Below are 20,651 nucleotides of genomic sequence, written 5' to 3' on the forward strand. Positions count from 1 at the left end.
CTGGAAGGAGAAGACACAGGGAGGTAAACAGGAGGTGATATGTGAGGCCAGAACCAGACAAGGCCAAAGGTAAAGGGAGAGAATGAAGAACGGAACCAAAGGATATATTTACTGAATAACATGCAGAGAGCTGAGCCTCAATCTCAGAAATACCATGTGTCAACAAAAGTTGACAATCCAGGTGTAACCACAGTGAGTCAAAAATAGACACAACGTTCACATGTGTGAACCATATAAAAACCGGAGTGTAACGTGGTAAGAGTCACAGCAGGCAGAGGGGCTCCTGCCCATCTGCTGGCTGCTGCTCCCTTTGCAAACCACCTACAATCACTGTCCCCATTAGTGCGCAATGTGACCCATGGCTGGGGACTCTTAAAGGTTTACAGCAACAAGAAAAAATACAACTTCCTACATTCCTATCTCACGTTCTTCAGGAACATTTCATTCATAACAGAAGGCAGTGCTGCTGTTAGGCTGCCCCTGGGTCAAAATGACATGGATCCAAGGGAGGACACAAGACGCAGCCCACTTCTGCTGCCCTGTCCCCAGCTGACAGCCCCTCAGTCAGGGTGTCTTGAGAAATAAATCATCGCTGTCCCTCAGAACAATGGCTGGCATCACTGGCCATGTGTCAGGCACCGTTCCAAAGACTTCACATGGACCAACTCACCACCCCTCAGAGCAATGCAAGGCGAGGGCATTCCCAGTAGCAGAGAGGGAAACCGAGGCGGGAAGCCGTGAAGAATTGGGCTTAGGAACTAGCAGAGCTGGGAGTCAAGTGCTGGAAATGAGCCCTGCCAGTGAGACCGCTGAGCCTAGGGCTGGTTCCTTTTCCCATCTCCCCTGCTGGGGGACATAGCGACACTCCCTGTGAGGGATTTGTGACGCTGGGGCAGCTGAAGGAGTTCATTCCCCTCACATCCACAGAGGCACAAATACCCAAACAACTCATCTCACCACCCCTAGATGTTGAAAATATCTACAGCATAATAAGATCGAGAAATAGAAATTCTCTTGTGTGTATCAAAACCCATTTACTGAATTTTTTCTTTTCTTTTAAAGAGAGATGAGAGGATGGGCTGGGGTTGTGGCTCAGCAGTAGAGCGCTTGCCTTGCACGTTGAGAGGCCCTGGGTTCCATCCTCAGCACCACATAAATAAATAAAGTAGAGATATTGTGTTCAATTACAACTAAAAAATAAATATTAAAAAAAATAGAGATGAGAGGAAACAAGCCAATTCCGCTGGGAGCCAATTTAATAAGTGTGTTTACTGCCGAGATGGGTTTTGAATTAGAGCAGTCACCACTGTCAGCCTCTGCCAGCTCCTCCAGCCTCACTAAGACAGTGAGCCCCTCTGAGGCTGGGGGATGGCTACCAATTCCCCATGGCCCCAATCCCACAGGTTGCCCTCTGGTTAATGCACTAGATGTTGAGGGTGTTGACAGTGACTTCAACAGTGCTGACCTGCAGATGCCCCTCCCTTGAGTCCTCAGAACCCCAGAAGTGCCCGCTGGGCACGGAGCTCTGCACAGGGCTCAGGTGAGGGTGGGAAGGACCAGCTCCCTCCCCTGAGGGAACAGAGGCTCTCTGTGCAGTGAGAAGGTAAGCAGAGGAGAGGCCATGCATGGACGTGGAGACGCTGTGGGAAGGTCGCCTGGGAGGCCCAGGATTGGAGAATCAAGTGGTGAGACATCAGGGACTCCATATCTTTAACTTTGGCTTCCTGCCTTAGTCTTAGAAAAATGCACATAAAACCAAATTTTCACACACTGACCAGGAGGTAAGATGCCCCTATTTATTCAAATCCCTCCACTGTTAGATAGGAGGCTGAGGCCCAGAGGGCCTCTGCGTTTGTCAGAGCAGTCCATGGCAGAACAGAACTGAACCTGGTCTCTAGACTTCTAGGAGACAGGGAACCCATCCCAAGGCTCCCCACAGTGGCAGTGACTTGGTGGGCCTTGGCACTCATCACCTGTGACTTGGTGGGCCTCGGCACTCACAATGTCAAGGCAGAGACTGCCACTGAGCCTTGGTCCTCAGTCCTATGGGCTTAGTGCCAATCCTTCATGGACAGCCCATCTCTGCCAACACACCATCCTCACCTGTCTCCCGGGGACAGTATTTTTCACCAAGTGCCAAATCCAGGCAATCCTTTAAAAAGCCTGTGCATGCCTGTGTTGTGTGAGTTTTCTTATTTACCTGATTTTGTGGGATTCCAGAATGGTGGGGACTGCTGACGTCCAGGGCTTGGCCACTAGCCCTCTCCTTCCTGGCACTTGGCTGTTGAGGTCCTGGGGCCATCCCGCCTTAGGGGGTGTTTCTCGATGTGCCCTAGTGTGTGCCCCCGGGTCCTCACGCATGTCATTCTGCTCCAGGTTCTCTGTCCTGTGAGGGAACTGGACACATAAAGTGTTCTGGTGTGTAAAATAGAAGAGAACGTGTTGCTTGAGATCGTTTCTTTCCCCTAACGACGACTGTGAAATAGCAACGCCTCCAGGAGGAAGGCTCTGATGGCCGAGCAGATGGCTGCAGGGGCTCCGCTGTCCTCTGGGCAGAGTCGACACCAGCGTTTGGCACTTTTAGATTCAGGTCTGGCAAGCTTTCCTCATTTGTTGGATGACCCCAGACGGGGCAGGAAATCACAGCTGTGCACTGTCACCTACAAGCCTGCTACTCTGTCTGGGGAAGGGACTGTGGCAATCTGTATGAAGGACAGACCCTGAGGGTCATTTGACCACATCCTTTCTCTCACATCCTCTTCACCTGCGTGCTTGGACATGGGGCAATGAAGGCATGTGGATGTGCCAGATCACCAGAATTAATGTGAGAAGTCACTAGGATCCCAGTCAAAATCCCAACTGGTGTTTTGAAAGATGGAATTTGACTAACAGACTGTAAACTTCATCTAGGTGATAAAAGGTCCGAAAACAGGTGAGAGATTCTGAAAAAGAATCGTCACCTGTCTTTACGTCTTCTCAGAAATAATAAGAAGGAATCAGACGGCAGAGCAGACGGGGGCAGGGGCTCCGCGGTCCTCTGGGCAGAGCTGGCCTCGGCCTCACTTGTAGATATCCAGGTTCAGCTTTCTGCATCTGCTGGGTGACCCCAACAGCAGGCAAGAGAAGACTTCCAATCAGTAAAACAAGGGGCAGCAACAGCAGGGGCAGCAACGGGACAGGACAGAGGCCAGACACAGGCTTGTGGGACGGGGGTGAAGGAACAGACCTGTGGTTCTCAAAATGTGGCCCACGGACCCTCAGAGTCCCCAGAAAGTAAGTGTTCAAGGTCGCTCCAGGTCAAAGCCACATTCCCATCAATCTCCAAACAGCCTTTGTCAGTTTCCCTCTCCCTCCCTCCTGCAGTGTGAGGGTGTCCTCCAGGGCTACCCCTGGGAGGTGCCCTTGCCCATGATGCACTGGGCGGGTACTGTATTTTAAAATTTTCTCAGTTTTATTTTCAAACACTATAAATAACCAACATGCACACACACACACACACACACGCACACGCACACAATACACGCACACAAAAGCTCTTTGAGGTCCTCAATTTTTAACAGTGTAAAGGAACACTGAGACCCAAAAGTTCTCAAACTATGGGAACAGAATAGAAAGAACTATTGGGACATGTCACTAAACACTTGGGAGAGAGAAAGGATTTCAGCTCACATCACAGGGACAAAATTATATAACTGACAAATTACTGTGTTTAACATAAACAGCATATAAAAATATTAGATGGAAATAAAATAAATAAATTTGGGGGTAAATTTCAAAGGCAAAATCTAGGAGCCAGCTAGTGTAAGATTTGTAGACTGAGTTCCTGAATAAACATTGTTTCATAAAAGGGTAAAACTAAAAGGTAAGTAACAGACTAGGAGGCACAAATTGGCAGAAGATATTTAAGAGATTTAAGAGGTTATTATTGTTGAGAATACATAAAGAACTCCTATGTGTAAACAGAAAAGAAACAAATAACCCCATGAAAAAAATGGACCACGGGTATGAGTTGGTGCCTTGTGATAAGAGAGAAAAAACCAACATGTGTAACATGATTATCATACAGAAAATAGAAATTAGAACAATGAGATATTTTTCTCCCCTTCAAATTGGCAAAAATGCCAAGACTGATACCAAGTGCTGGTGAGGCTGTTAGAGGTGGCGGTGATAAGTTGGTGCAATCTCTTTAGAGGACCATTTGCTTTGTCAGGTCTACATTTACAATGTGCTTAACTTTCAACTCAGAGATTCCACAACTGGTTATCAATCCCAGATGAATGCCAACCTTGTGCACAAAGATCCACATAGAAGAAAACTCACTATCTCATTTTTTTTGACCAGTTAAAAAACTAAGAGATCTAATTATCCATCTATTGAAGAATGAACTATCCTATGTACACTTGGAATTTTATAAAACAGTGCAAAAAAGAATGAAGTAGATTTATATATTGATGCAGAAATATCTCCAGGAAATAATTAATCAGATTATAAAACAAGGCAAACGGTGGGACCCTTTTCAGGTACTAACAATCCCCTGGTCCGATACAGATATATGAAAGCACATGTGTGTGTCCAGCTCTGTGGAGACTCTGGAAGGACATACAGAAACTGGCCAGGCTTCCTACCAAGGAATGGAGCAAGGGTCAACATTTCCTTTTTCACTCTTATTTTTCTGGCTATTAGAAACATTTTTACAATCAGAATGCACTCATGTTTCACTGGGGTGATTTTAAAACCTGAACAACCTCCCCCACTTTGGAATCTTATGAGATACAATCTGATGCTTATTCTTCATGAAACTCCCCCAATCTGACTGTTTGTGGGAGAGAGGAGCATCTCCTTCCCTGAGGGGAGCAAGGCTGGAGTTAGGAGAACCAGGTTGTGGCTTTGGTCCCTGTGGAACCTTCACTGGGGACGTCACTCAACTTCTCAGCCCAGGTGCCCAGGTGTCGCAGTGAGCAGGAGCACAGTTCTTCCATTTTCTGGGGTCCCTCTGGACGTCAACAGCTATCAGGATGGACAGGCCAGGGAAGGTGCCACGTGATGCACTCGGGCCAGCTCTGAGCCCGCCACTAAATTCCATTAAGACGGACAATAAAAACGGACAATGCCCATGAGGCCATGGTGCCCTCCAGATGGGGAAGTGTCCCAGTGAGTGCAGATTAGCGGCCAGAAGGCTTCCTGTGGAGAGCTTCCACAGATGCAGAATCAATTACCATTGGATTATCAGCCACAGAAAATCCCGTCATTTGGGGAGAACTGGACAGTAAGTCATGATTAAGAGTGACCACAATCCCTTTAGTGGGGCCATAATGTCAGGCTACACTGCTGTGATTGTGGATGGCAGGGTTCCCCTCTCTGGGGTCTTCCTGGAGGATGCCCGGGGACCCCTGGCTCTGAGGACCTGGGGAGTCTGCAGGCAGATGTCACCGTGCGCGAGCAGGTGTTACCACGTGGCTCCCAGCCGGCCTGACTGGTAGTTTCCTAAGAGGCTGGGACCTTCTCAGGCACTTATCTTTTCCCTCCTTCCATTTTACAGGCAGGAGCTACCGAGGACCCTAAGGTTGCTGAGGCCGATGTGGAGGGCCACCTGTGTGTGGTCTCCAGTGTTCTTCTTACACATATCTCAGAACTCGTGGCTTCTCCCAATCCAGTGCTAGCTCTCCCCTTCTACTGTGACCCTCTTTCTCCAGGGCACCCTGAGAAGGACCGTCAGGCTCCCATGTCCACTGGTTCCCACTGAGTGTCCCCTCGTCACTGATTTCCATCTGGGGGTCTTTCCTGTGCACATTATTCCACTTGCCACTTCACTCTGTCATGCTCCCTGCTGTAAGATGAATATTCTTGAGAAATAAAATGACAAGCCAGCTCTGATGATGCCATGCACTCCAAAAATTATGCCTGGTTCCCCAGCATTCAGGGGGTGAAAGGACCCCACCGCCTTCAGGCTTCACGCTGTCACACACCCTCCCCCCACCAGGACTTAGCTGTCACAGTGCCTCCCTGCTTCCCCAGGACCTGAGTGTGAGCAAAGGCAGGCTGAGTGCCCTGCCCTTCCAGATGCCCAACAACCTGCCGGGAACTCTCTGGGTCCTTAAGAGAGCGGACCCAATGCCAGGCTTGGGATCCACCCCAACACACCCTTGCACCTGCCTCCAGGCCTGGCTCAGGCTCCCTGGTGCCCCTCCCTGAGGCCCCTGCTAGAACCCCACTCTCCATTTCCAAAACCAGACGCCCTCAGCCTCTGCCTTTCTGTGTAACACGTGCAGCTTCTCCTGACTCCCATGCCAAGTGCGGTCTGTGTCTTTTTATGGTGCCTAAAACTCAGTGTGCTTTAAGACGTGCCCTTACAGCCCCGACCCGGGCATTGGCAGGAGTTTGAGGAGGAGAAGGAGCCAGCGTGTTTGTGATCTGGCTCATCCCCCCCCCCCCGCCCCCTCTGCCCTTTGGACTGAACGTGCTCCCAAGGCCAGGGCGGGCTGTTCTAGACCTTGTCACTGCAGGTCTGGCAACGTTCAGGAAAGGGATCTGTAGGAAAGAGCTGCCAACTGGATCTCAAGTGGTTTGGCTGGCTAGACCGAGGGCCCCTCCCATGTTTTTGGAGAAGATTCTCCTTCATCTCTTTCCCTGGGGAAGGCCAGCAGCACCTCACTGCCCACTGGCCCTGAGAGGCCCCCTCCCCAAGGCTTCAGCTTCTTGGATGCAAAGAGCAAAGGGGAGTCCATGGGCAGGCAATGGAAGGTGGGAGGGAAGAGGAGAAGGGAGGCAGGGAGGCTCAGCAGGCCAGGGCTGGGGGCACAGACGGGGAGGGCCTGCTCCTGTGATCCCCCACCTCCCAGCCTCCCAGCTGGCCACACTGCAGGTTGGACACAGCACCTGCTAGGTGTCCCTATTGTGATGGCAGGCAGGTTCTTATCCTTCAGAGCTGCCGGTTTTCCAAGGGCTGCAAGGTGCTGGTCGTTGATCAAGGTGCACGTCATTTACACTGATACTTCTGAGAAGGTGGCTTGGTTGGTTGTTAATTAGCCATGTTTGTTAATTAGCCATTTCTATTCTCTGTCACTTCCTCAACAACATTGTTTTTACTTGGATATGAGAGGCCTTTGCCTGTGCTCTGATTTCTCAGGACAATATTTTTATACCATGGTCAGGAGATCAGGTGTGAGGCCACTGAAAGCGTGAAAACACAGGTTGTTTTCTTGCTCGAGAGCACTGTGCACTTGGGAAGGTGGCCTTAGACTGCAGTCCTGTGCTCAGGCAATGTCGTCTAGAAAACTCCTCTAATGTTAAGAGCTCAGGACTTCACAGATCTCTGCTCCAGAGGAGACCAGCTGTGAGCAGCACTGCTGTCCGTCAAAAGGACAGATTTTTGTGGAGGTGTGATGTCGCAATTGGCCTCATCCATCATGCCTCAATGACCAGGGTTCGTGATGCCACTGATTCCCTGAGAGACGAGCCTGTCTTCTTTTGGCAAAGGAGGCTTTAAGATGTAGCAAGGCAACGCCCCTGGAAATAGGAGGGTCCAGGGAGGTAATGTGGTAGGAAGATGGTCACCCTGGGTAGGACGACGTTTCTCATTGGATTTGTTCTTACTCACACTGATGAGCTTTTAGGCACTCCGTGGGCTACCTTTTCTTCTAGCCAACTTCTAGTAAACTCCAGCCTCCCACATCATTAACAAGGCAGGCCACATCTACGGCATTTATCCTCCAGGTCCCCTTTGTACATTGTCTGTCCCTAGTCCCCTTCCGTAATATAAGTGCATTAAAAAGGTATTAGTTGGCTATAGAAACTGGACTTGTAACCAACATCCTTACGGGGCCCAGAAACACAGAGGTGCCAGAAAGATACTTTTCAGATCCAAGTACCACCACCACCACTTTACTTTAAGGGACATGGACCACTTTAAGAAGCCCATGATAAGGGGCTGGGGATGTAGCCCAGGGGCGGAGCACTTGCCTAGCAGTACAAGTCCCAGGGTTCAACTCCCAGCACCACACACAGAGAAAAGTACCTGGTATGAACAGGTGGTAGGGTTCTCTAAGACAAAATGAATACCACACGTGAGAGGAATGAGGAATCCAAGTACAGTTTGCCCAGTTACATGAAGAAAGAGCTGGGTCCAGGGAAACAGGTCAGGGGTCCAACTGACCATCTCCACACCAGTGTCAACCTGGGGCTATCCAGATGGAAGCCCAAGCCAGCACTCAATGGGTGGATGTTTTTCTTTCAAAATTCAAAATATTGTGGGATGTGTCCATATTTCCTATTTGGGAGGATGGGAAATGGTCCTCGTTGATGTAAATGACTTGAGATTGACCACTCTCAGTCCCTTGGGGGTTGTGGAAGGGAGTTCTGTTTCTAGAAACTATCAGGTCATCATCTTCACTTCCCAAAGAATGTCACACTGACCTCCCAACACCATCTGTCCAGAGGGCCTGCGGGGTCTCAGATGGCTACTGCAACACCTCGCAGCAGACCCTCACCCGGGTGTTCCTAGGGATCGCCTGTCCATCAAAACGAGCTCAGGAGGAGCTCCTAGCCCTACTTCTTTCCAGCCCAACCTGACTTGACACAGGGGGTGGGCAAGAGTCGACACTTGGCTTTCACACTGAAGAGCACTTCAATTTAGACGCTGGATGAGTTGCTTAGGGATTCAAGGGTTCAGATGCTATTTATCATGCGAGTGACTCTTAGGGAGTCCCTGGCTGCTTTACAGAACAAAAAAAGAGTAAGATTTATGGGAAGAAGATCCAGGGCCAAAGATGAGGAGGTAGGAGTGTGGATTCAGTGAAACATGAACATATCAGCACTGCACCATCAGAGCCACCAGAAAGGATATCTCGCAGGGCTGTCCTTAAGGGCATTGAGGAATCCTGTTTGCTGGGAACCTGCGGGAATGAAACCAACGTTTAGTATTCAGACACTTACCTCCAGAATGAGCAGTCTCATGCTGCAAGCCCTCATCTACATAAAAATTATAGGTGTCTAAAGATCAATTAAATAATTATATTTTGTAAGTGCTACGGCACCCAGTTTACTGATCAGAAATGGAGATTCCACTAAAGTTATTCAACAAGAAAATGGCAGATTCACAATTAGACTCAACATCTGCAGGATATTGTTTCAATAAAAGCAGATGGATGTCTGCACACTTGCCCATAAATTACAGTTCTGATTGCTCTTTGTTTCCTCCATTTTAACAGCAAGACAGAATACTGCATGCTATTTTTTTTCTCCTCTGTTTTCCCCAAATTTGTTAACTTTTGACCCTGGAAGTCCTATAGACTTGACCACCTGTGACACAGCTCTCCCGCCTCCACACCCAGAGTAAACAAAGTCATAAAGTTGCAGTGTAGAACGGATCCTTTTGTGTTAATGACATTTTCACATGAGCTTGTCTGTGCAAGGAAACATTAGGAGCTTGAACAAACAGGCATTTGATGAGAAGCATTTTTTTGTTGTTATGTATTGACATCAAACTTTTACAAATAAAAGCCTATTTGGGGGAATTTTTGACAGTCCCCTCTTGGAGGATGACGCCTGGTTCCTCTTTGCTGGATAAGGGTCCTGTGCTTCAGCAGATGCAGTCTGGTCCACATTCAGTATCAAAATGTGCAGAATGGTAAGACAGTGCTGGGCTGCTCGCTGCATCTCTGTGCTGTTTCACTGTCTGCAGGGCAGGGTTAGTGAGTGACAGGGCCCCAGGAAGAACATCCCACTATGGGTGGCGAGGAGGGGCTTGCTCCATATTCTTCCCTGAGTCTCTGCTCTCTCAGGACCTACCGCCCATCACTAAGGCTCAGAGAAGTACAGCGTGGTGGGAAGGGATGTGGAAGGGGCTGCCTCAGGAGCTGACAGGGGAAGGGAAGGCAGGTGCATTAAGCTTCTTCCCTTATCCCTGAGGCTAGCAAGGTGCACCCAGCAAGCGGGCACGCTGCAGGTCATGGGCAGGCACAATCTGGAGGCAAAACAAGGGGAAATTATTATTTTTTTCTCTACTAAACTCACGCTGTATCCCCTGCCTCAAATCCCCTACCCTCACAGAAATCCAGATTGTGGCTTCCAGGAGCACGGGAGGCCAGGACTTCTCTCCCCAGCTCAGCACCCGGGCCATGCTCCCAGCGCCCTCAGGCAGCAATCTGCCCTGCCCATGGCACCTGAGTCTTAGGGGCACGTAAGGACCATGAAGCGCTTTGCCCTTGAAAACGTCATGGGCCAAGCCAAACATGGTGGCAGGTTGTTTCATGGGGATTGTTTGGGGGAGCCAAACAGGGGAAAGAAAAAGCTTTATTTGCTGTACAAAATATATCTTGCAGGCAGATAAATTCTTAGTGTTTTGTCGATTAGATTAACAATACTTCAGCATAAGCGGCCGTCAACTCCAGTTTTCTGGAGCCAGAGTGAGTGGTGCTTTAGCAAAGGGGAAAGAGATATGCACATCCCAGCCCAGCCATGGGGGCTAGCAGCGGACTTCACTGTATGTGAGTGTGAGTGTGTAAGGGAGTGCATGTGAGGTGTGTGTGAGACCCTGGGTTAGGGGTGTAGGTGTGAGAGAGTGAGGGTAGATAAGGGTAAGGGCAGGTGATAGTGTAAGAGTGTGTGAGAGACTGAGTGTGTAAGTGTGTAATCAGGCCCGTGTGAGTGTGATGTGTGTGTGTGTTCCTGAAGTTCACGAGTGAGCAAGTGGACTCCAGAGGCGAGGCCACAAGCACAATTTCATAGTGTATATGAAGCATCTTGAACTTGTCAAAGATGATACAAAATGTAAGGTTCAAACGCTACACGTGTGTGCTGGAGTTAGCACTGATTTAATTCTGCGTGTGTCAACAATTGCTTCTTTGAAGATAATGTGATACACTAGGTTTTCTCTCTGCTTCTTTAGTCCATGAACCCCCAGATCAGATGCTGGCTCAGTTTTGCTGGATGGGGCCTCTGAAATTGCAGAGATAGGGGCCTCTGCAGAGCCTCCAAGGAACCAGTTCAGCTGGTGTGCGAGAAGACTGATGAACACTGTCTCCTGCAAGCCCTCCAAGGTATGGCTGTCAACTGTAGGTTACAAACTTGTGTCATATTCAGACAAAAGGAGCACAAAAAGAAGGGAATGAGGATTTAAAATATCTGTGAGAATTTGGATAGTCTGTTTAGTGTCCACACTCCGCTAATGCTCACCAGAGGTAATGCAAATTGTTCTGTACCTACACTTCCCCAGTTGCACATGGACCCTACCCAAAGACAAGGGAGGGAAGTGCACCCCAGCTGAGACCCCACATGCTCAATCTGTGTGTCAGCACTGAAGCAGGCAGAAGGTGAGGCTCTGTCCAGATGCTGCTGGAAATATGCTAGAGGGAGGCCGTGCACTTGCTAGTGGGTGGCTGTATTTCAGGGATGTGGATGAGAGCCATGGATGGTCTTCAGTGTTGCTGTCAGTACTGTAATTGAAGTTTAAAGGCTTGAATTTCTAGTTCAAAGCCAATTAACTTCCTTCTTCTCATCACTGCCTGTTGTAGGAAGGTTAATGATCAGGAGACGAAGAAACTCAAAGTTACGACTTTTGGAATAGAGAACAAAAAATTCCATTTGCTTAGGCAAATATATTCAGATCATTATTCATCCAAGTCTAACTTTTTTAATATTTATTTTTTAGTTGGACACAATACCTTTATTTTATTTATTTATTTGTTAGGTGGTGCTGAGGATCGAACCCAGGGCCTTGCACACACTAGGCGAGCATTCTACCGCTGAGCCCCAGCCCTGAAGTCTTAACCTTTAATAAAGTTACTTTCTCTATATGCTAGGGGGTAGTTTGCTCATATTCTAGTGGACAACTGAGTATATCATTAAATGTGTACTTTTAACATACCCAGGTATGTGCACAAGGAAACCCAGACGTGTTTCCTGGGGCAGGTGCTTCCTGTGTTAAGGAGCCCGGTTTTGCTATTTAATGTATCACTGTGGCCCAGTGTCCTTTGTGCAAAATGTGGGGATAAATCTTTTAGAGGATCCCTTAGCAGAAGTCTTTGAGGTTGGAAAGGGGACAGGTGCATCGGAAACAGTCCTGTTGGTGGAAGCAACACCTGGTCCGGGTGTGACCCAGGCAACTGCTGTTGGAAGGATGGGGTGGGGGAAGAGGGAGGGATGAGGAGGGATGGAGGAGCAATAAACGGAACGGGGGGGGGGGCAGGCGAGAAGTGAGGAGGGGGAGAGGGGAAAGAGAAGGAAGAGAGAGCCCGAAATGATCAAAGTATCAAATCAAAATCAAATCAGGAAACCAAAGTCAGGCAAATGGGTACATACGTAATCTGATTTCGCCAGCATACTTACGAAGAATGACGTGGGTGATAACGAATGCAAATATAAAGACTGTCAGAAAAGACAGGGATAAAATAAACATATAAAAAAATCTGTAGTTTCTTTTCCCCACACAGTTGCCTACCCAGGGACAGTGGTGATCAAACCGTTCTGAAATGAGAGGCAGAAGAAAAAAGAGTGGAAATCAATTAATAAAATGTCTTTTTACTGGAGGGAGCCCCTCCCCCATACCCTGATAATATAAAAATATCATACTACATTTTTCCAAAATAACCACTCAGAGGGATGCTTATTAACATCGAGACATTTCAGGAACATAATTATTCTTCCAACAGAATTCGGCTGTTTCAAAAAACCAAGTGTACACAGAAAGAAACGGGAGTACAGGGCTGGGGTGGAGCTCAGCGGTCGAGCGCTGGCCAGCACGTGCAATGCCCTGGGTTCAGTCCCAGTACTGCCCCCCCCCCCCCCCGAAAAAAAGGACAAAGTCTTGTTAGAAAAGTAAAGAATTCCCTCTTTCTAAAAGACAACTCTGAATTCACAGAACAGTCTTCCCTGAAGATGTTGCCAAGGCCACTCGATGGTAGAGGCTGGGCTAGGCTGGGTGGGTGGGGGCCAGATGTGGAATTGGGTGACCACCTGGTACAGAAAGTGGTCACAGAGAGAGGCCACCAAGGGCTGGAACAAGACAGAGGGACACTCCTCAGTTCTCCCGTCCCAGTTAGTGTTGCACACACACTCGTCACATTCGTTAGCACATTCTAAAACATTCCTATAAGGAAAGTGAAAACCTGCCCTGTTTTCAGATGAGTGAGCCGAGGCTCAGGGAGATGGGAGACTTTCTTGCAGGGGGCCAGCCAGCTCAGAGGCAGTGAGGCTAGAGCTTGAGTCCAGGTCTCCCACTGCGTGTGTGGCCTCTGGTGTTGTGTATATTTATAGCATTTGTTGTGACAGCGCTGCGTTTGCAATTCCACCTGTCAGGACCCCACGGTACCCCAGGTGCACAGCCAGGCCTCCCATCTGGGGAGCATCCCACAGTCTGTAGTGCATCTGTGATTTGTTCTTTCCTTTGCAAGTGACGGCAAAGGCTTCTCTTGACTGCTCAGCAGATTACTGACATCCACTGCTCCGTGTGATTCCCACACACCCACTCACATCAGGCTGATGCTGGCCCCAGAGAAAAATGCTCAGCATACAACTTAGCTTTGTGCAAAGACTCTCTCCTAAGCTTACCAGTGTTCATATTTCATCTATCTATATTTGCTTTAAAAGCACACAGAAAAGGCTCTCCGTGTGACATTGTAAACATAGCATTACAGCGTTGGGGGAGTGGTCAGTTCCCCAACCCTCTGAGCATGTGTCACAAACCACTCATCTCCTATATGAGGTCAAATGCCTGTTTCTTGAAAGGGGCCTGAGGACACCTGGATGGAGGTGGCACAGGATCTGCAAGGGAATCACCACGGTCTGCAAGTGGCATTAAGAAGAAATTGCCAATCATGCCAGGGACATGACACATTTTGTCACTAGCTTGGCGACAACCTTATGGCCTATAAAATGCTGATATATAACAAAAGCAATTTCAATTGGTGCCTTCATGTGAGTCACAGTTGACATGGCCACAGCCCCATATCCTGGAAGAGCTAAGCTCTACATTCAGACAGCCCCATTAGGGTGAGAAGGTGGGACAACAGACAGAGCACAGAGAATGGCTAGCGCAGGGAAAACACTCTGGATCATGACAGAGGCACTTTCTTGTATGTTTGTCCAAAGCCACAGAATGCACAAGGCCAAGATCAAGCCCTAGTGCCAACTATGGATTTAGGGTGATTACACTGTGTAGGTCTATCAGTTGAACGAATGTCTCCACTCTGGTTGGGGATGGGGAGGTTGTGCAGGTGGGGTGCGGGAAGACTGGAACTCTGAACCTCCCTCTCAATTTTGCTGTGAACCTAAAACTTCACTTAAAAAAAAATAGTCTTTAAATTGTAAACAAACAAACCTCACTTCCCCCAGTCACTGATCTACAGTCTGTACATGAGAGGCCTACCAGGAGGGCAGAGTCAGTGGGCTTTCGCCGGCTTTGAGGCTACTGCTTGAGAAACCACTTTTCTTCAAATCTGACTGTAGGAAACAGGAACAAGAGTGGAGGCCAGGGGCAGGAAAGCACACCCCAAGTTCAAGTCTGACTCCAGCAGTCTGCACTCTGAGTCCCTTGTATAAGGAGCCTCTCAGCTACGGGGAAAATCTTTGCTCAGCAGAGCACAGAGCTGGGAGACATCCTCAGCTCCTGGGAACTCCATCGAGTGGGAAGGTCTTGCAGGCACAGGGCCCGTTTCCGCAGGGCAGGCCTTGGATTTTTAGCTCAGAAAGTTTAATACTAGCTGAGGTGTGTTGCTGCATGGCCTGGCCTGGCCTGGCCTAAGAGACTTCGAGGTGGCCTTCCAATGACCCTGGCCTGGAAGCCTTTCCCACGTGGATTTTTTGTTTTGTTTTGTTTTGTTTTCCCAGCAAGACAACTTTTCCTTGGCTGACAAAGCCCCACTAACACTGCAGGCGCACTGAGCAATTCTTCCATCGACTGTTTTTCTTGGCCACCATTGTGTTTGTTGAGCTCATGGTGGTCAGTGGTTCTGAGAAGACTGGGGTCCTCTGTGGACCTGGCCAGTGTGGGACCCAGGGCAGGAGGAAGGGGCCCAGGGGTGCCTCCCTCTCAGTCCTGCATGGGACCATGCTGTCTGCCCACCCTGGGCACACGGCGGCTCCAGGGCTCAGCTTGCACCTCTGCTATTCTCCATGACTCTCTGTCGTTGGAGAATCTTTCACCCCAAGGTTCAAATGCCAACTCTACCCCAAGACTCCAAAATGGTGTCTCTCAGCTTTAGTGACAGACTCCTGTTGAAGGCCTTCCAGTGTCTCAGACTGGCCTTGTCCCAGAGATATTTTTCCTGTCATCCCTCCCCAAACGTGAGCCTCTCCATACCCACATCCACAGGTGCTCAACCCAGAACCCAGGTGTTCCTTCTCTGCCCCACATCCAATTCATGAGCAGGTCCTGTGGGCTCCACTCCACCTTTATCCAAAATCACGTTATTTTTACTCATTTTCATAAGCTGAAATATTGATTAGGCTTTAGGTCTAACAGATCTTTGTCCAATGACTGAATTAGCCCACTTATTTCCAGAAGGACATGCACATGAATAAGTAGGTTTTCCCAAGTCACATAGGAAAGGAGTCCCAAAGCTGGGATGGGGGCCTACTTCATATGTCAGTCTGAACCCTTGGCCAGTAAATGCCACCCTGACTTTATTATTTCCCAGGAGCCTAGCTAGCACCATTATCAGGTGCCAGGAAACTAAGAAGAAAAAAATAGCAACACAGGACTCCATGACTCCTAAGAGTTTCTGATCCTATTTGTTGAGGACACTATTTTCAGCCTCCAAAAGATTCCTCAGGTGCAAGGAAAGAGCTAACAAACCCAGCTCACCTTCAGAACCAGCCCTTACGCTCACCGCTCACCGCTGTTGGCAGCACAAAAATGTTCTCCTTTTATGGATCAAGGACAAAAGGGCCAGGAAGCATGATGGAGGCCGAGGGAGCAGGGTGGGGGCCCCGTGGTGGAGGCCTCTCGGGATGGCCCTAGCTTGTGGTGGGAGGCCTCCCTTCTGCTCTGAATATGCTCGGAGGATTGGCAGGAAGTCCAAGAATTTCCAGGGCAGTTCTGAACCATGAGGCTTGTGCTGCTCGGTTTCCAGGCCAGAGGAGTAGACCAGAATTGAACAGCAGCTGAGCAAGTGGCCATGGCTGATGCCTGACATAGCTCCCAGGGACCCAAGCAATTGGCTGGCAGAGCCAGGGCAGACATCTGGAAGAGGGGACCCTGACAAGTGGCCAGCCCTGTTGCATGCAACCACACAGCTGAGCAGTTCCTAACAGCTGCCCTGAGGGTCCGTGTGGGGAAATGGAAAGGGGTCCTGTGTTCCAAAGGTGGCAGGGTGGTTGTGGGTGTGATGGAGTGTCTTTAAAGGACCCCCTTGGGGTTGTGGCCCATGGTTTGATTCTGAAGTCTGTATCCTTCCAGAACACAGTGGTCTCCACTCTGCAACGGCCCTGCAGGATCCTTTTAAAAAGAACGAGGATCTCTTCCCTACAGGAGGGCAGTTGACTGGCTCCTGGGGTGGAGTGTGGCCAGCTAGGTGGGGTGTCCTGCTGTTCCTCTGGTAGCACAGAGCAGCCTGCAATGCCCCGAGGACTTGTTTTCCTCTTCCCCCAGATACCCCTAAGGCAGGAATCACAGCTAGCCATTTTAATAGCTCTGGTATACAACAAGCACTCAACATATACACATCAAGTAAAGAAAGAGATGACTTTCATGGCCGCTGGTAGGTTTATGAGTGACCACTACTGCTGGGGGCCGGGTGGGGGCCTCAGACAGTGCGGGGAGGGCTTGGGCATCGCGACCACAGGGAAGGCAGGAGGGGCCTTGTCATCTGAAGATGCTCAGAGAAGGCTGAGGGGTGGGAGATGCTCACCAGAGCCTTAGAGAGCAGGTGGACAGCTGTTAGTGTGAACTGGCTCCTGGAGAACGTAGGAGGCACAGGTGGTTTTCTTCAAAGCTTTGTGGGTGCCACAGAGGGACTCAGAGGCTGGAGGGGAACCGAGTCACCTGCCCCCGGATCCCAAGCATGGAAGGACGTTTCCACAACAGTGGATAGTGGGGACATAGTTCAGGTAAAGGAGGCACTCTGCTATGTTGCTGGCCTCTGTTTTGCTAGGGACTAAGGAAAGCTTCCAGCCACTGCAACCTGTTAGCAACAGCGTCTCCTTCCACTTGACAATAACCCCACCTGCTAAGCCAGCTCTGGGACCCTGAGCTGAGTTGCTTCATTGCTCCTTTGACTAAAGGAGGATTTAATTTCTGGGTGAGATTGAATATGAAAAAAGAGGCCTTAAAATAAAGAGAAGTGGAGAATGATTCAAATTGGATAGGAGAGAAAAGTCCACTGAAATGTGGAAAGAAAAGTATTTGCAAGAGGCACGTTTGAAGGCTGTCAGAGAGAGAAATGAAATATTTGGAGAAAAAAAAAAAAAACGGTAAGAATCTGAAGCTCCCAGCAGGTAGGCCCTGACCTGGGCCCCCAAGAGTCAGATCCACAGAATGGTGCAAGTCACATCCTGAGGTCAGCACAGGTGGCCCGGAGCCAGAGTTCTGCATTTCCTAGGCAGGGGTGTGGCTCTGGGGAGCCTGGCTCAGCTGGGTTGGGAGATGGAGAAGGGGCAGTTCCAGCTCCCTTCCCCAAGGGCATCCCAAGGACCAGGTGGAATTAAGGGAGAGAAATGCATGATTGAAGTTTAAATTAACATTAACATTCAAATTAGAATGTTAATTACACTCAAATTTAGTTCAATGTTTTTTAAAGGTTTGAAGTAGAAAATTGCCTTTCTTTAAGCCTGGATTTTTTTTTAACCTCCAAAATTAAGAAAAAAATTGCCTTATAAAGTATATTTTGTTTGTTTGTTGGAAGGACAAATGTTGCAATGCCGTGGTACACATCACTACCTGGTCTAGGTGGCTTCACCTCCTTCATAAAGTGAAGCAACAGTAACATTTAAATATTAAGCTGGCTAAAGTATTCCAAGTCCTCAGACACTGAAGAATCTGTGCTGCTGTACATCTTCTGGTGAGACCCAAGTTCTAGCAGCTTTGCCTCTGGGTACAGGAGGTGAGATTTCTGAAAAGCGGCCCCACCTGTCTTACTCCACGCTGCCCCCTGCTCTCTAATTCTGCTAATTAGAAACAGAAGCCTTTGAATCCTACACTGCTACCTGCCATGCTAAGAACTTCACGTGAACTGTGCCATCTAACTCTCACAAAGCGCCTGACCTCCAGGATATTCCTATTTTGCAGATAAGAAAATCAAATGGAGCAGCCGGCTCTGGGATCCAGATATTGATTCCAACTCTGAGCCACCACTTGTGCCTGCCTCCTCTGCTAACCTCTGCTGGCACCTATGCCCAAGACTCAACCCAGGCAGTCCCTCCCATAACAGCCCACATGCTCTGCTGCTGAAAGGGTAACGGAGGCTCCAGGCCAGGGGCAGGCCAGGACAGCTACTCCTATCAGTGGTCCTTTGGGCTCTTCTGGTCCAGGGCTTCTGAGCTCTGCTGTGTGTGCAAAACACCTGGCCTGCATCTGGCGCTGCCCACCCTCAATCAAGAAGTCCTTTCAAATGTGAAGGAGCCTCATTCTCAGGAAGGTGAACATCAGGGAAGTCTCCGGACTTATGCAGGTGTGCGGATCAGAGACAGCCGCTCGTTGAACGGGGAATGAGATTGTAGAGCTGGGTGTGATGGGGGCCAAGCAAGTACCAGGGAGGAAGTTTTCTTCCCTACCCTCTCTTCTCAGTTCATTTTCTGAAAATGAGTTCTGCTCAATTTGATGGAGAAACAAAACCAAGAAATCATATTAGCTAATGCTGTGGCCTAAAGTATTATAGCATTTCTATGTGGGCACTCAATTTCTTCATGTCAAAAGTTGGATCAGATAAGCTCTAAGACACTTTTGATCTGGCAAATTAAAATGTAAAAAGGTATGACATTTTATTAGCATCTGTGTGGATTCTGGTCAGAGTCCTTGTCAATGTCTTATAAAGGAAGATTCTGAAGCTTTTAGCTCCTTGTTAAAAAAACGAAAACCCTTCCATGTAAAAGCAATTAGTAAATGTGGAGTTGTTGTCGGCTTTGTGCTGCAATTTAACAGAGCTGTGGACAGCCGCGTGGCCGACCCTAAAGTACCCCACCTGCCTCCTCCCCCATCTCCTTGGTCTCACTGGCTCCTGCCTTGGTTCCCCCACTACCTGGCATGTCGAGGGGCTCTCTGGGCATGAGATGTTGAAGCTTGATAATGCACATTGAAGGGCCCCTCAGCTCCCCCAAACAGGCAACTTTATAGATTTCTACCTTATCAAATTTTGTCAGTTTAACATCTGTTCTCAATGCTGGTTTCCAATGTTGGGGGATTTTGTGCTTCAGGAGGTGGGACAAGCAAGCAATGGAGACACAGGTGTTTTGAAGCAAGGTAGACCACGAGTTAGATCTGCTAATTAGAAACAGAAGGTTATGGAGCCATTTAGGAAAGACATAAAAGGCCTTGCTAGAGAAAGTGAAGTGGGAGGGAGGGAAAGAGAACCTTAATCTGCAGTCTAGTGGTTTTGAAAGGCGATGTAAAAAGGGAGCAGAAATGAGGTACCTTAAAAACCAAGTTGGTCGGTTAGGATCCAAAAGGAAATCCTACCACTTCAGTTTGGGGTTGGGGAAGATCATTGTATGAAGCAGTGAATTTGAACCAGCAGGAGGAATCAGGCCCCGCTTTCTGCTCTGCTCGGTCCTGCGCCCAGGCCTCTCCCTTAGACAATAATCAGATTGGCAGCCTGCTGTCTAGCTCTCTGAGCTGCCTGGAATGCAGGAGGAGACTCGGCGGGCGCTCTGCACCACTGTGATAAAATCAGTAATGTGAGCTCAGATTTGCATAGGCTCAAGAAAACAACCCCGCATGTTGGTGATTCTCCAGCTGTCACTCGCTGGAATAAAGTCTGCCAGGGGCAAGGGCTTGAGAAATGGAGAATCTCAGTCTGAGGGCCACACCACCCTGGCCCCACCCAAGCCCTGGCTTCACCGTGTCTTTGGGTTTGCGGGGCCAGAGGGTAGACCTGGGACTTCTCCTTAATTCTCCATAGAATGAAACAAACTCTCTTATCCTATCAGAAAACAAGCTTCCGCTATCAACCAGCTCGCTCCTCAGTTTCCTCCCGAAATTGCTGGCCTCCAAATCGTTAACACCGCCTTACATGATGCTTTGAACATTTGCAGGGCTCTGGATTTTAATTCCCATTCACATTTCTTATTTTACTCACTTTCTACAGACTACGAGCCTGGCGGCACAGACCCGGGAGTGCAGCCAGGAGAAGGTGGCTCCGAGGCACACGGACCCGGAGTGCCACCCAGAGCAGCGCTTCGCGTCCTGCTTCTCCCACACACTCCGGAGTTTTCTGTTCTTTTTGGTCCTGTTACTAAGCTTTTTCGAAGCCTCGTTATTCTATCCTCGTAATAGTTTTCAGAGCTGAGTTCTCTCTTGTGCATAACACACAGGAATCCAGCCATTGTATGGATCTTCAAAACCTTTTAATTTGGCTCTATTATTATATACCCAATTTGAAAGTCATATTCCCAATTAGTCTGTTTTCCAAGGTCAGCAAGCCTTTCTGGTCTTGTTGCAAGGAATCTGCCTCATCCAGGCCCCGAGAGCTTGTGTAGGAGCAGGACTCAGTGAGTCAGTGCAA

General features: G+C 48.9%; 1 protein-coding gene across 3 annotated transcripts in view; it reads right to left on the reverse strand.

The window, feature by feature from the left end:
• The window catches only part of Zdhhc14 (zDHHC palmitoyltransferase 14), a 262,630-nt gene that overhangs the window by 22,302 nt on the left and 219,677 nt on the right, over positions 1-20,651 (reverse strand). For all 3 annotated transcript variants that reach the window (XM_040283477.2, XM_040283476.2, XM_078018833.1), the window contains exons 4-5: positions 12,325-12,462; positions 8,843-8,891 (exon numbers count right to left, since the gene is read on the reverse strand). In XM_040283477.2, coding sequence (XP_040139411.1) covers positions 8,843-8,891; positions 12,325-12,462 — 187 coding nt within the window. The remainder of the gene's footprint in view (positions 1-8,842; positions 8,892-12,324; positions 12,463-20,651) is intronic.

This window comes from Ictidomys tridecemlineatus, chromosome 8 (assembly GCF_052094955.1).
Source record: "Ictidomys tridecemlineatus isolate mIctTri1 chromosome 8, mIctTri1.hap1, whole genome shotgun sequence".
NCBI lineage: Eukaryota > Metazoa > Chordata > Mammalia > Rodentia > Sciuridae > Ictidomys > Ictidomys tridecemlineatus.